This window comes from Podarcis pityusensis, assembly GCF_964106645.2.
Source record: "Podarcis pityusensis genome assembly, chromosome: 10".
NCBI lineage: Eukaryota > Metazoa > Chordata > Lepidosauria > Squamata > Lacertidae > Podarcis > Podarcis pityusensis.
Window position 1 is genome coordinate 51,511,793 of NC_138035.1, and position 11,067 is coordinate 51,522,859.

At 40.2% G+C, this 11,067-nt stretch overlaps 1 protein-coding gene and 1 long non-coding RNA gene across 5 annotated transcripts in view; one reads left to right on the forward strand and one right to left on the reverse strand.

Annotated features, from left to right (window-relative positions):
- GXYLT1 (glucoside xylosyltransferase 1) overlaps positions 1–6,901 on the forward strand; it is a 32,152-nt gene extending 25,251 nt beyond the window's left edge. For all 4 annotated transcript variants that reach the window (XM_081022378.1, XM_081022381.1, XM_081022379.1 and 1 more), the window contains 2 exons: positions 2,795–2,967; positions 5,925–6,901. In XM_081022378.1, coding sequence (XP_080878504.1) covers positions 2,795–2,967; positions 5,925–6,086 — 335 coding nt within the window. In that variant the 3' untranslated portion in view covers positions 6,087–6,901. The remainder of the gene's footprint in view (positions 1–2,794; positions 2,968–5,924) is intronic.
- Positions 8–2,787, reverse strand: LOC308486100. Its single transcript, XR_013990952.1, has 2 exons — positions 1,849–2,787; positions 8–375 (listed from the first exon to the last, which is right to left on the reverse strand). It is a non-coding gene; the product is annotated as an uncharacterized lncRNA (long non-coding RNA).
- Positions 6,902–11,067: the final 4,166 nt, after the last annotated feature.

Here is an 11,067-nt window from a genome sequence, read left to right on the forward strand (position 1 = left end):
TGCTTCGTTTTAGAATGCCGTTCGAATCTTGCCTATCCATATGCTACTGCTATCACGCAATAGAGATGGGTATGGTTCCCACCTCAAAATGTGTCTGGTTATTTTCCCTATGCCTTCTCATCTCTATCACAGAACATCTTTATTTGAAATTAATCTCCTATGAGCTTTTTCTGTAAGAGCACTTCCATACTAACCAAGTTTCAGTTTGTACTACAGCTGCTGTAGAATGGCTGCTATCAAATTCTACCCAAGAAACTGATTTGGTGTGGTTTTGCTTGTGTGGTTGAGATCTCATTTGAATTGGAGTGGGACTAATAGGAATCTCGGTCGTTTCTGGTTCACGATAATAAACCAGGATTTCCCCACAGAATTTCACTTACCGTATTTTTCGCTCTATAACACGCACCAGACCATAACACGCACGTAGTTTTTAGAGGAGGAAAACAAGAAAAAAATATTCTAAACAAAACAGTGGATGTATGATTTTTGTGGTTCATGCTGTGGCCACAGACATGTGATCTGACGGTGAGTTTGGGGTAGCCCAATGCAAAAATCCTGAAGATCCATGTGGATCCATGCTAAAGTCGCCCTAAAGTCGCAGGGGCGCTGGGGGAGTGAACAGGAAGCAGCAGGAGGAGAACAATCCCTCTCTCACACACAGACACACAGAGTATCAATCCTAAAGTCGCAGGAGAGGCAGGGGCACTGGGAGTGGGAAGCAAGAGAAGGAGAACGATCCCCCCCCCTCTCTCTCACACACACACAGTATCAATCCTAAAGTCGCAGGAGAGCGCAGGGGCGCTGGGAGAGTGAACGGGAAGCAAGAGGAGAACGATGCCTCACACACACACACAGAGTATCAATCCTAAAGTTGCAGGGGCGCTGGAAGTAGCAGGGGCGCTGGGAGAGTGAAGGGGAAGCAAGAGGAGAACGATGCCTCACACACACAGAGACACACAGAGTATCACTCCTAAAGTCGCAGGAGAGCGCTGGGGCGCTGTGAGAGTGAACAGGAAGGAGGAGGAGGAGAACGATAGCTCAAGCACACACACACACACACACACACAAACACACAGCCCCTACAGTGGCTGATCCAAAATCGGACAGCAAAAAACTGCAGGCAGGGACATAGAGCACGGGTTTGTTTTAAAGCAACCAACCCCGATCTGCTTCTCTCCCTCCTCCCAGCTAGGCTGGCTGAAAAGCTTTGCTGCTACTTAGCAGCTCACAGGAGAAGAGAGAGGGACATAGAGCACGGGGCTGTTTTAAAGCAACCAACCCCATCTGCTTCTCTCCCTCCTCCCTCCTCCCGGCTAGGCTGGCTGAAAAGCTTTGCTGCTACTTAGCAGCTCACAGGAGAAGAGAGAGGGACATAGAGCACGGGGCTGTTTTAAAGCAACCAACCCCGATCTGCTTCTCTCCCTCCTCCCGGCTAGGCTGGCTGAAAAGCTTTGCTGCTACTTAGCAGCTCACTGGAGAAGAGAGAGGGACATAGAGCACGGGGCTGTTTTAAAGCAACCAACCCCGATCTGCTTCTCTCCCTCCTCCCGGCTAGGCTGGCTGAAAAGCTTTGCTGCTACTTAGCAGCTCACTGGAGAAGAGAGAGGGACATAGAGCACGGGGCTGTTTTAAAGCAACCAACCCCGATCTGCTTCTCTCCCTCCTCCCCGGCTCCGCTCGCTGACAGGAGCCGCTTACACCCGCTTTGCAGTTTGAAAGAGAGCCACGGACTGCTCACAACTGCAGTGGATTCCCCTGCCATCTGTAGGCATTCGCTCCATAACACGCACAGACATTTCCCCTCACTTTCCAGGAGGAAAAAACTGCGTGTTATAGAGCGAAAAATACGGTATTTCTAATTTACTTTCTTTCATGTGACTGAGTGAAAACAAGGCCTGGGAAACTATTTGATAAATAGAGAGCGTTTGTTGAGCTCCAAAGAGCTTTCAACATGGGTTAGGCTTTGGTTAATATGGTAGTTCTTGAAACATTGTACAGACAAGTTCATTTTGGGGCTCCAGTGACATGGATGTAGTATTCTGTGCCATTTTTTGTTGACTTGCCCACTACCTAGAGTTGTGTTAAAATCACATTTCCCTTGGGGCTCCTTAAGACCTATGTGCCCCAAGGGAAGTCAGAAGCCAAGAAATCCAGGCCAAAGGAACACATAACCAACACCTTCTGAAAAGGAACGTCAACAGCCTGAGGTGACTGTTGGGGCAGCCCCACTTTCCCTGGGGTTGTGTAAGAGCTGTGGACCCTGGCATCAGCTTCTGAAGTAGGTCCGAGAGTATTTTATACCAGTGTATTGAAATTTGGTGTCTTGGCAGAAAGGTGGCATACAAATGAATAGTTGGGATAGCTTGATCTCTAAAGTAAGATCTTCCATCTTTTGAATAGGACTGAATACGTTTAGTGAAATTACAATTGGCTAGTAGAAGTCAGATTAATAAGGGTAAAGTGACTGTATGCATGGCTGGCTTGTTAGTGGTTTATACCATATATTTAATTAAAACATTGGGAGAGATCCATCATAGTATGAGTGGGCTTCTCCTCTCTTCCACCCTCACAGGCCCCCATATACCCCAATTTCTGGAGAGTTGAGGGTTGGAGGGAGGGGAGAAAAGAAACCAGATGTTTCATTTCACAAACAGATTTCCCTTGTGCAAGCAGGTAGATATCATTGTATGATTACTATTGTCTTCTGTTGTATAAGCCACCAAAAGTTAAAAAGGAACTTGAAACTAATTAATGGTTTGCCTGTAATCACTGCAATGTTGTTGTTTTTGCACAGAAAGCCTTTTCGTTTTTCCTTGCCAATGGAACTATCGGCCTGACCACTGTATTTATGGAAGCAACTGTCAGCAGGTCGATCAAGAAGGAATATTCATCCTCCACGGAAACAGAGGGGTTTACCATGATGATAAACAGCCAGCTTTTCGAGCTGTGTACGATGCAATAAGAAATGTAAGCTTTTTAATCTCCAATCTGGTATATGAATTGACATCTCTACTATTGTTAACTTCTAGAATTAAGAACAAATGTTTGAAATCTTACTCTGTCCTTTTTTTATGCATCTCCCTTTTTAACTTTCCAGTTAATATGAACGCAACCAGGTCCTCAAACTTCATTTGACCAATAATTATTAATTAACCTGCAAAGTGCACATTTTGAGAACTTTATACTGAAGTTTCAGGAACGCTTTCTATAAAAGATCTTAATATCTAAGAGTAGCATAAGTACATAAAGTTAGATCTAAGTTTTGAAAGAAAGAGATATTGTGGACTTCTTGAAGTTCGGGGTCTATCGATTTAGGTTTTGAACGTATTGGCTTCCAGTATCTGCAAAAGAGGAGAGAGACCCCCTCTGGTCTTAAGGGTTGCAACCTTTGGCTGCAATCCTGAATGGTGCTAAGCTTGAATTTAAACTTCAGCATGATGAAGCACAACATTGGGCTCTAAAACATGGCAGCATCTCCTTTCCCCATATATGCCTGCTTGACCACTTTGATCTAAGGAACTTGAACTGTTTCAGGTGGCTCATAATTCTCATTCTGCAGTTATAAGAAATCAGTCTTTTAGTGTGGTGTCACCTATGACTTGGAAGTCTCTGTCTACTGACATCACACACAGGCCTCTTTGCTGTACAGTCGTACCTTGGTTTTCGAACAGTTTAGTTCTCGAATGTTTTGGCTCCCGAAAGCCGCAAACCCGGAAGTGACTGTTCCGGTTTGCGAACTATTTTTGGAATGTCCGACGGGGCTTCTGCGGCTTCCAATTGGCTGCAGGATTTTCCTGCAGCCAATCAGAAGCTGCACTTTGGTTTCCGAATGTTTTGGAAGTCTAATGGACTTCCGGAATGGATTCTGTTCGACTTCCAAGGTACTACTGTACTCTGTTTGGTGCCTGGTTAAAACATTTTTGCTAAAGCAAGCCTATCCAGACATATAGATGTCATTGTGTTTTTATCTCTTTTACTGTTAATTTAAAAAAAAAAAAAATTTCTATTTGTTCTCAACTGTTCTTTATTGATAATTTTAATATTTCTTGTAAACTGCTTAGAGGTTTTACCTCAGTCAAGTGATATATAAATGTTGTTAACTGCATTAAAAAATAAACAGAAGTTCAGTTTGGTATATTGTGTCAGGGAACTGACATCGGAGCGAGAGGCGAAGGGGAGGCTCCTAGATGATGCTGGCGAAGGACCCAGCAGCAGGGGGAGAAACAGCTCAGTAGAGGGGGAAGCAAATCAGCGCAACACCAGGGATAAAGGGGGGCAGATGGGGGAATCGGAGAGAGGGCTCCAGGACTCTTCACTGGACCTCAGTGAGGAGGGGACAGGTCCTCCGCTACCCACGCCCTCCCTGCGCAGAAGACTCCCGCACAGTGAGAGGAGGAGGAGACTGGGTGTCAAACAACTTTTATGTTGGAAGAGGTTCAAGAAACGCCCACTGACGGATTCTGCCAGCGACTGAGGCAGCCACGATGAGAAAGGGCTGTGCAGTCAGAAAGGTTTAACAAGGCAAATTAGCCTAGAGAGGCACCAGTTTACGCACGAGTAACTCATATTCATTACATATTGCTTTAGTAAATGCTGGTAGCTTCCAGAAGTTCACTAACAAACCACAATGGAGGCGTTACCAGAAGTGCCTTAGACAATTCTTCTGTTCCCATTTTATTGTTGAAATTAGTAAGCAGTGCTTCGATACTGGAAAGCTCCATTTTATTCTCTCTCCAAACTCTTATTCCTGTCTCATATCTGTATAATTTAGTTACTTTAATTTGTGCAGTTTGTAATATATAAATGCACGTGCAAGTCTTTCATGCTTGGCATAACTGTTCGGCTTTCTTGTTCTGCAAATAAGGTTTCTAATAAACTATTTATCAGTATATCAGCATACTCACTGAAGAGCTGTAAAACGTAGCAATGTTGCTTATTTTAATGTTCATCCTATCTTGTATATAACCTTCAAAGATCAATAGTATATTTTAATGGTGCTTTGTTGCATGTTGTCATATAGGTATAAAAATGAAGAAAAGTACTATTGGGGGCCTTAGAATGCACTACACCGAAAGAAAATGTGGTCTCATAAAAATACAATTTCTTTGTTCCTTTGAGTATTGCCAGAAAAATATTAAGAAAAGAAAATCTCTCAGCTTTATTTATGATCAGTTTTTGTTTATGCATAACACATAGAAAAGATGTAGATCAATACTGACCTGATGCCAGCAAGATTAGCAAAATTATTTTATTTTGAAATGTTAAGTTAGCATATTACTTGGTTTCTAATGTAGTAAAATAACCTGTAACTCTGGATTAATGACTGTTTTTACTTCAGGTTTCCATTAAATACTGTGTATGCTTGTACATAATTCAGTTTAATGAAGCTGCCCCATCTTTAATGGTACTATAGATTACTCTTTTTCTACTGTTTCAACTCAATAAGAGCCATATATTATTTTAAAGAATGTCATACTGAGATAATTATACACATTTCAGGCCAAAGCTACAACGTGGCAGGCATGTGATCATGTAAATTAACCCATTAATTTAGGTGCCTGACATTCATTTTCAGATTTGTTTGCCTGAACAGTTACGTTGATTTTTTTTTGAGGCTTGTTTCCTGTGCAAAAACCATTTTGCATTCATTTAAGCTGACAGTAATTGGATGTTTTGAGTAATCAAAATATATTGCAAACTTGCCAGAGGTCTTTACGTATTACACTGTGTTAAGAATATTGCCACCTTTTCACTAGTTCTTGTCTTAAGTACGACTCGTATTTAGGGAGACTTTTGTAAAACTGAATATTTAGTGCAACAATGGAAAGCCGTTTTAGAATTGTTTTGGCCAAAGTAGTACTGTTTGGGTTGGGTTGCTAACTGTGACTTGTTAATACAGCATTTATAATTTCCTCTCCCCCCAGTATTCATTTGGTGATGACTTGGTACATGCCTTGTTGCTACCCCTTGAACTGGAGCTACAAAAGACACAGCACACTTACTGTGGAAGAATATACAAAGTATTCACAAAGCAGCTAACCAAAAGCATAAGGGACATTTGCGATAGAAGATCTAAAGGAAGGTGATCATCATAGGCTCCCCAAACTTTTGAATTAAACAACACAGATGTGAGAGAATATATGATGCCTGAAGGATATTCATGAAAGAAACAGCACATTGCTCTAATCAGTTGTTATGTCGAGAAGTATGCTGAGAACTATCTCCCAGTGTGGACAAAATGAAGATGCCGTTCTTCTTGAAGAATTCTCTGCAGGAAGAAAAGCACACTGCAGAGAACTGTTTGAAGTTCAGTTAGTACACATTTTCACAACGGTGAATTGTAACTGAGTCAAGTGTTGCAGAGTTTTGTATTCAGGTTTTTCCCTCTGTATAATATAATTCAGTTTCTTTATAACCTCAAATGCGTCAGATACAAATGAAGGTCTTTATACTGTATAAATGACTGTACACTTTGTCATTCCTAATCTCAAATTCTGATAAAACTGTGAACATTGCCGTAACGGAGTCAGCACTAACCTCACTTTAAAAGCGTGAGAACCAATTGTTTACAAATCTCAGAAGTTATTCCGTTTTCAGAGGAATGTGTTATGACTGATGACAATCTATATGTGCCTTTGTCTTCATCTCTTGTATTTTACAATATTTTGACAATCATGTTTTACTTTTTTTAGATGTAAGCTGCACCTAATTACAGGACTTCCACTCTAGAAATAAATTCCTAGTGGAAGCAAAGCTAGTGTCATATGTAGTTAATAATATATTGGCGTAAACCAGGATTGGGGAATCTGGCTGCTGTCCATATGAGCGTTGGCCATGCTGGATGGGGCTGATAACAACTGGGATCCAACAACATCTGGAAGGCAACAGGTTCCCCACTCCTGCTATAAACAAAGCTGGGATCCAAAGATCTACATAGGCATGCTAAAGAGCTTGGCCTAGTTAGACTTCTTTGTCCTCAACCCCTTGAACAGTGGACCTCGTTTCCATATCCCAAACCAGTTTTGGAAGCCTTAACAGCATCAGACGCAGTTTGCAACATGGCATGAAGGCTGTGGTTTGAGAAGTCCTTTTCCAGAGCCCCTTTACAAGTCCCCTACTAGTGTGATTCTTTGGGTCCCAACTAACATATTAACATGGTTGAACTAAACGCCAAAATAATATGGCTAGATTTACTAAGGCAAAATATGATATAGATTTTATATAGTTTTTATTAAATTTGAATAAGATTTTTATATATTCTTACTGGCCCTTCTGGAAGAAGGAAAAAAACATGTTGTGAAATATACTATAGTTTATTATGAAAATATTTTATTCACTCAGCTCCACGTACAGTAGGCTTAGTCATAAAATAATGATGTGTGGATGGGCTGTTACTCATCCTGATTTGACAGTTGTTTGCTTACCAAATAGTTATTGTATATTTTGCAACAAAGCTTTAAAACGATTGGCCAGAATCTGTGCTGTTACAAATGTCTGATTTCATAATATGGCGCTTTCGTTATAATGTTGGTTTGGAATTAATATGTTTGCTATAGTAATAGTAATTAATGACTGCAAAATATTTTACTGCATAAAATGCTATTTTCATTACAGTACTTAATTATTATAATATTATACATATAGTGAGAATGAAGTTGGTCATATCGGAACATGGAAGTTATCCCTCCTTGTCTAACTGGATCTAGCTTTCTTGCAGGTGTGAGACCCCTGGGATCATCCAGATTTTACTGGAGTACAGTACCTAAAAACCCTGATCTCTGGAGCAGATCAGAGCTGGAGTTCAGTAACATCTGGAGGGCGCCAGTTTCCTCATCCCTCATCTTCTGTTTTGGCATAGGCTGACATCTCAGAACTTAGCATCCCCAGCTGCTAAAAGAGCGAACTCTAAAAATGTAATGCATCCTTTACTCTCCTCACTGCAGCTCCTACTATATAGCACAGAGAACATTTAGAAAAGGGCATATGCAGTGCATGCTAAGATGTGAAACCTCTGCTGTTATTGAATGACAGGTGGGACCTGCAGCAAAATCTTGCAGTCTATCTGCTCGAACAGTTCTGGGTGCCAGCCAGCCATGATTATTTGACTCTCCTGTTTACCAGTTTCCCTTTCAAATTGACACAGAATATTCCATGGCTACTGGGCATGCTACGTCATCTATCTACTGATTCATCTTCTTTTTGTGGTGGGGTAGGGATTTGACCCTTAGGTTTAAAAACAATTTTTTTTACCTCTGCAAATCTTTGGATTTTCCCCACCTTCCTGAGCATGTTGATGCCTCTTTTTGTTTCCCAGTGGCTCTGTTTCAGCTTCAAACCTGTTAGCACTCACCAGCGGAGTTCACTGTTAGAGGGATGATAATTGACTGGTGAAAATTAATGCTACGTCTCATTTTTAGTTGTTAATTTTAGCTGACAAAAGCTGGTGTGCCCCAAGTTTACTTCAGTTTGCAGATGTTAAAAAAGCAAGGGAGAATTATTCCAGAAAATAATTTGGCAATGGGTCACCTTTCTCTTTTTTTTTTTTAAAGCAATTTATTAAATTTTACAATAAAAATAGACATGATAAACAATGTAACATCGATCTTGACATATTTTCACATTTTCTTTGGACTTCCTCACATCTCCCGCTCCCATTTTCATCGTTGAAACATTTTGTCAGCAATTTATCATCTTATTTAAAATCTTATATCCCTTCTATATTTCATAATCATATAATTCTCAAAAGGAGCTAAGTTTTCACAGTCTTACTTATTTTCTTAAAAAACTTCTAAATTTAGTGGTGCTCAGTTGTTTTAGTCTAGCATCTTATTTAGCATTCACTCAAATTACAATGCTTTTGTAAATAGTTCTTAAATTTCTTCCAGTCCTCCTCAATCCTCTCTTCTCCCAGGTCACGGATTCTGCCAGTCATTTCAGCCAGTTCCATGTAGTCTATCAGTTGTATCTGCCATTCTTCCAGTGTGGGTAGATCTTGAGTTTTCCAGTGTTTTGCGAGAAGTATCCTTGCTGCTGTTGTTGCATACATAAAAAATGTCTGGTCCTTCTTTGCCACCCCTTGGCCGACAATACCCAAAAGGAAAGCCTCTGGTTTCTTAGTGAAGGTATATTTAAATACCTTTTTCAGTTCATTATAAATCATTTCCCAGAACGCCTTCACTTTAGGGCAAGTCCACCAGAGGTGGAAGAACGTTCCCTCGCACTCTTTGCATTTCCAACACTTATTATCAGACAGGTGGTAAATTTTAGCAAGTTTGACTGGGGTCATATACCATCTATAAATCATTTTCATTACATTTTCTTTCAGGGCGTTACATGCAGTAAATTTCAATCCATTACTCCACAACCTCTCCCAGTCCTCAAACATGATATTATGCCCAATGTCCTGTGCCCACCTTATCATAGCCGATTTAACCGTTTCGTCTTGTGTATTCCATTTCAACAGCAAGTTATACATCCTTGAAAGTACCTTAATCTTTGGTTCTAACAATTCTGTTTCTAGTTTCGATTTCTCCACCTGGAACCCTAATTTCTTATCATTTTTAAAAACTTCTTTGATCTGAGCGTAATGTAACCAATCTCGCACTTTGTCTTTCATTTTCTCTAGACTCTGCAATTTCCATTTGTCTCCATCCTTTTCTAGTATTTCCCAATATTTTGGCCATTTAGCCTCCATATTGGGTCTTTTTCGGGCCTTGGCTTCCAAAGGTGAAAGCCACCTTGGTGTTTTATTTTCCAGCAAGTCTTTATATTTTGACCAGACATTAAACAATGATTTTCTGACAATATGGTTCTTAAAGGCCTTGTTTGCTTTAACCTTGTCATACCATAAATATGCATGCCATCCAAAGGTATTGTTAAACCCTTCCAAATCTAACACATCAGTGTCTTCAAGAAGTAGCCAGTCTTTTAGCCAGCAGAACGCTGCGGCTTCGTAATACAACTTTAAGTCTGGCAGGGCAAAGCCCCCTCTTTGTTTTACATCGGTTAATATCTTAAACTTAATTCTGGGCTTTTTGCCCTGCCAGACAAACTTGGAAATGTCTCTCTGCCACTTCTGAAAGCGCTCCGTTTTGTCCAAAACCTGAAGTGTTTGAAATAAGAACAACATCCTTGGCAATACATTCATCTTGATAGCAGCAATTCGGCCTAACAAAGAAAGTTTCAATTTTGACCAACTATCTAAGTCTCTCTTGATTTCTGTCCAACATTTTTCATAATTATCCTTAAATAGACTTAGATTTTTTGCTGTTATGTTTACCCCTAGGTATTTTACTTTTTTCACCACATTAAGTTCCATCTCATTCTGAAACCGTTCTGACTCTGTATTAGTCAAGTTTTTCCCCAAAACCTTAGTTTTCTGTTTATTTAATTTAAATCCAGCCACCCGACCAAAGTCATTAATCAGTTGTAATACTCTTTTCGTACTGGGCTCTGGCTTCTGCAAGGTCAAAACCAGGTCATCTGCAAAAGCTTTTAATTTATATTGTTTCTGACCAACCTGAATTCCTTCCACCAACTGATCCCTTCTAATCATGTTCAATAGCACTTCCAGAACCGAAATAAATAACAAAGGGGAAATAGGGCAACCTTGTCGTGTCCCTTTTTCAATTTTAAACTCTTCCGTAACCACATTATTAACTATCAGTTTAGCTTTCTGTTCTGAATATATCGCCTCAATCCCATTCTCAAAACCCCGTCCCACTCCCATCTCTTTTAAATTTCCCATCATAAATTTCCAGGAGATATTGTCAAAGGCCTTCTCCGCATCTATAAAAATTAAAACTGCTTTTGTATTTATATCTGTTTGCAAAAGTTCCAAAATGTCAATAATGTTCCTTGTATTAGCAAACAGATGTCTTCCTGGGAGAAAGCCAGCCTGGTCCTTATGAATTACTTCATTTAAAACTTTTTTAAATCTATTTGCCAAAATGTCTGCAAATATTTTGTAATCCACATTTAAGAGAGAGATGGGACGGTAGTTCTTAAGTTGTGTCTTTTCAGCTTCCGACTTTGGTATTAATGTGATAAACGCTTCCTTCCACGACT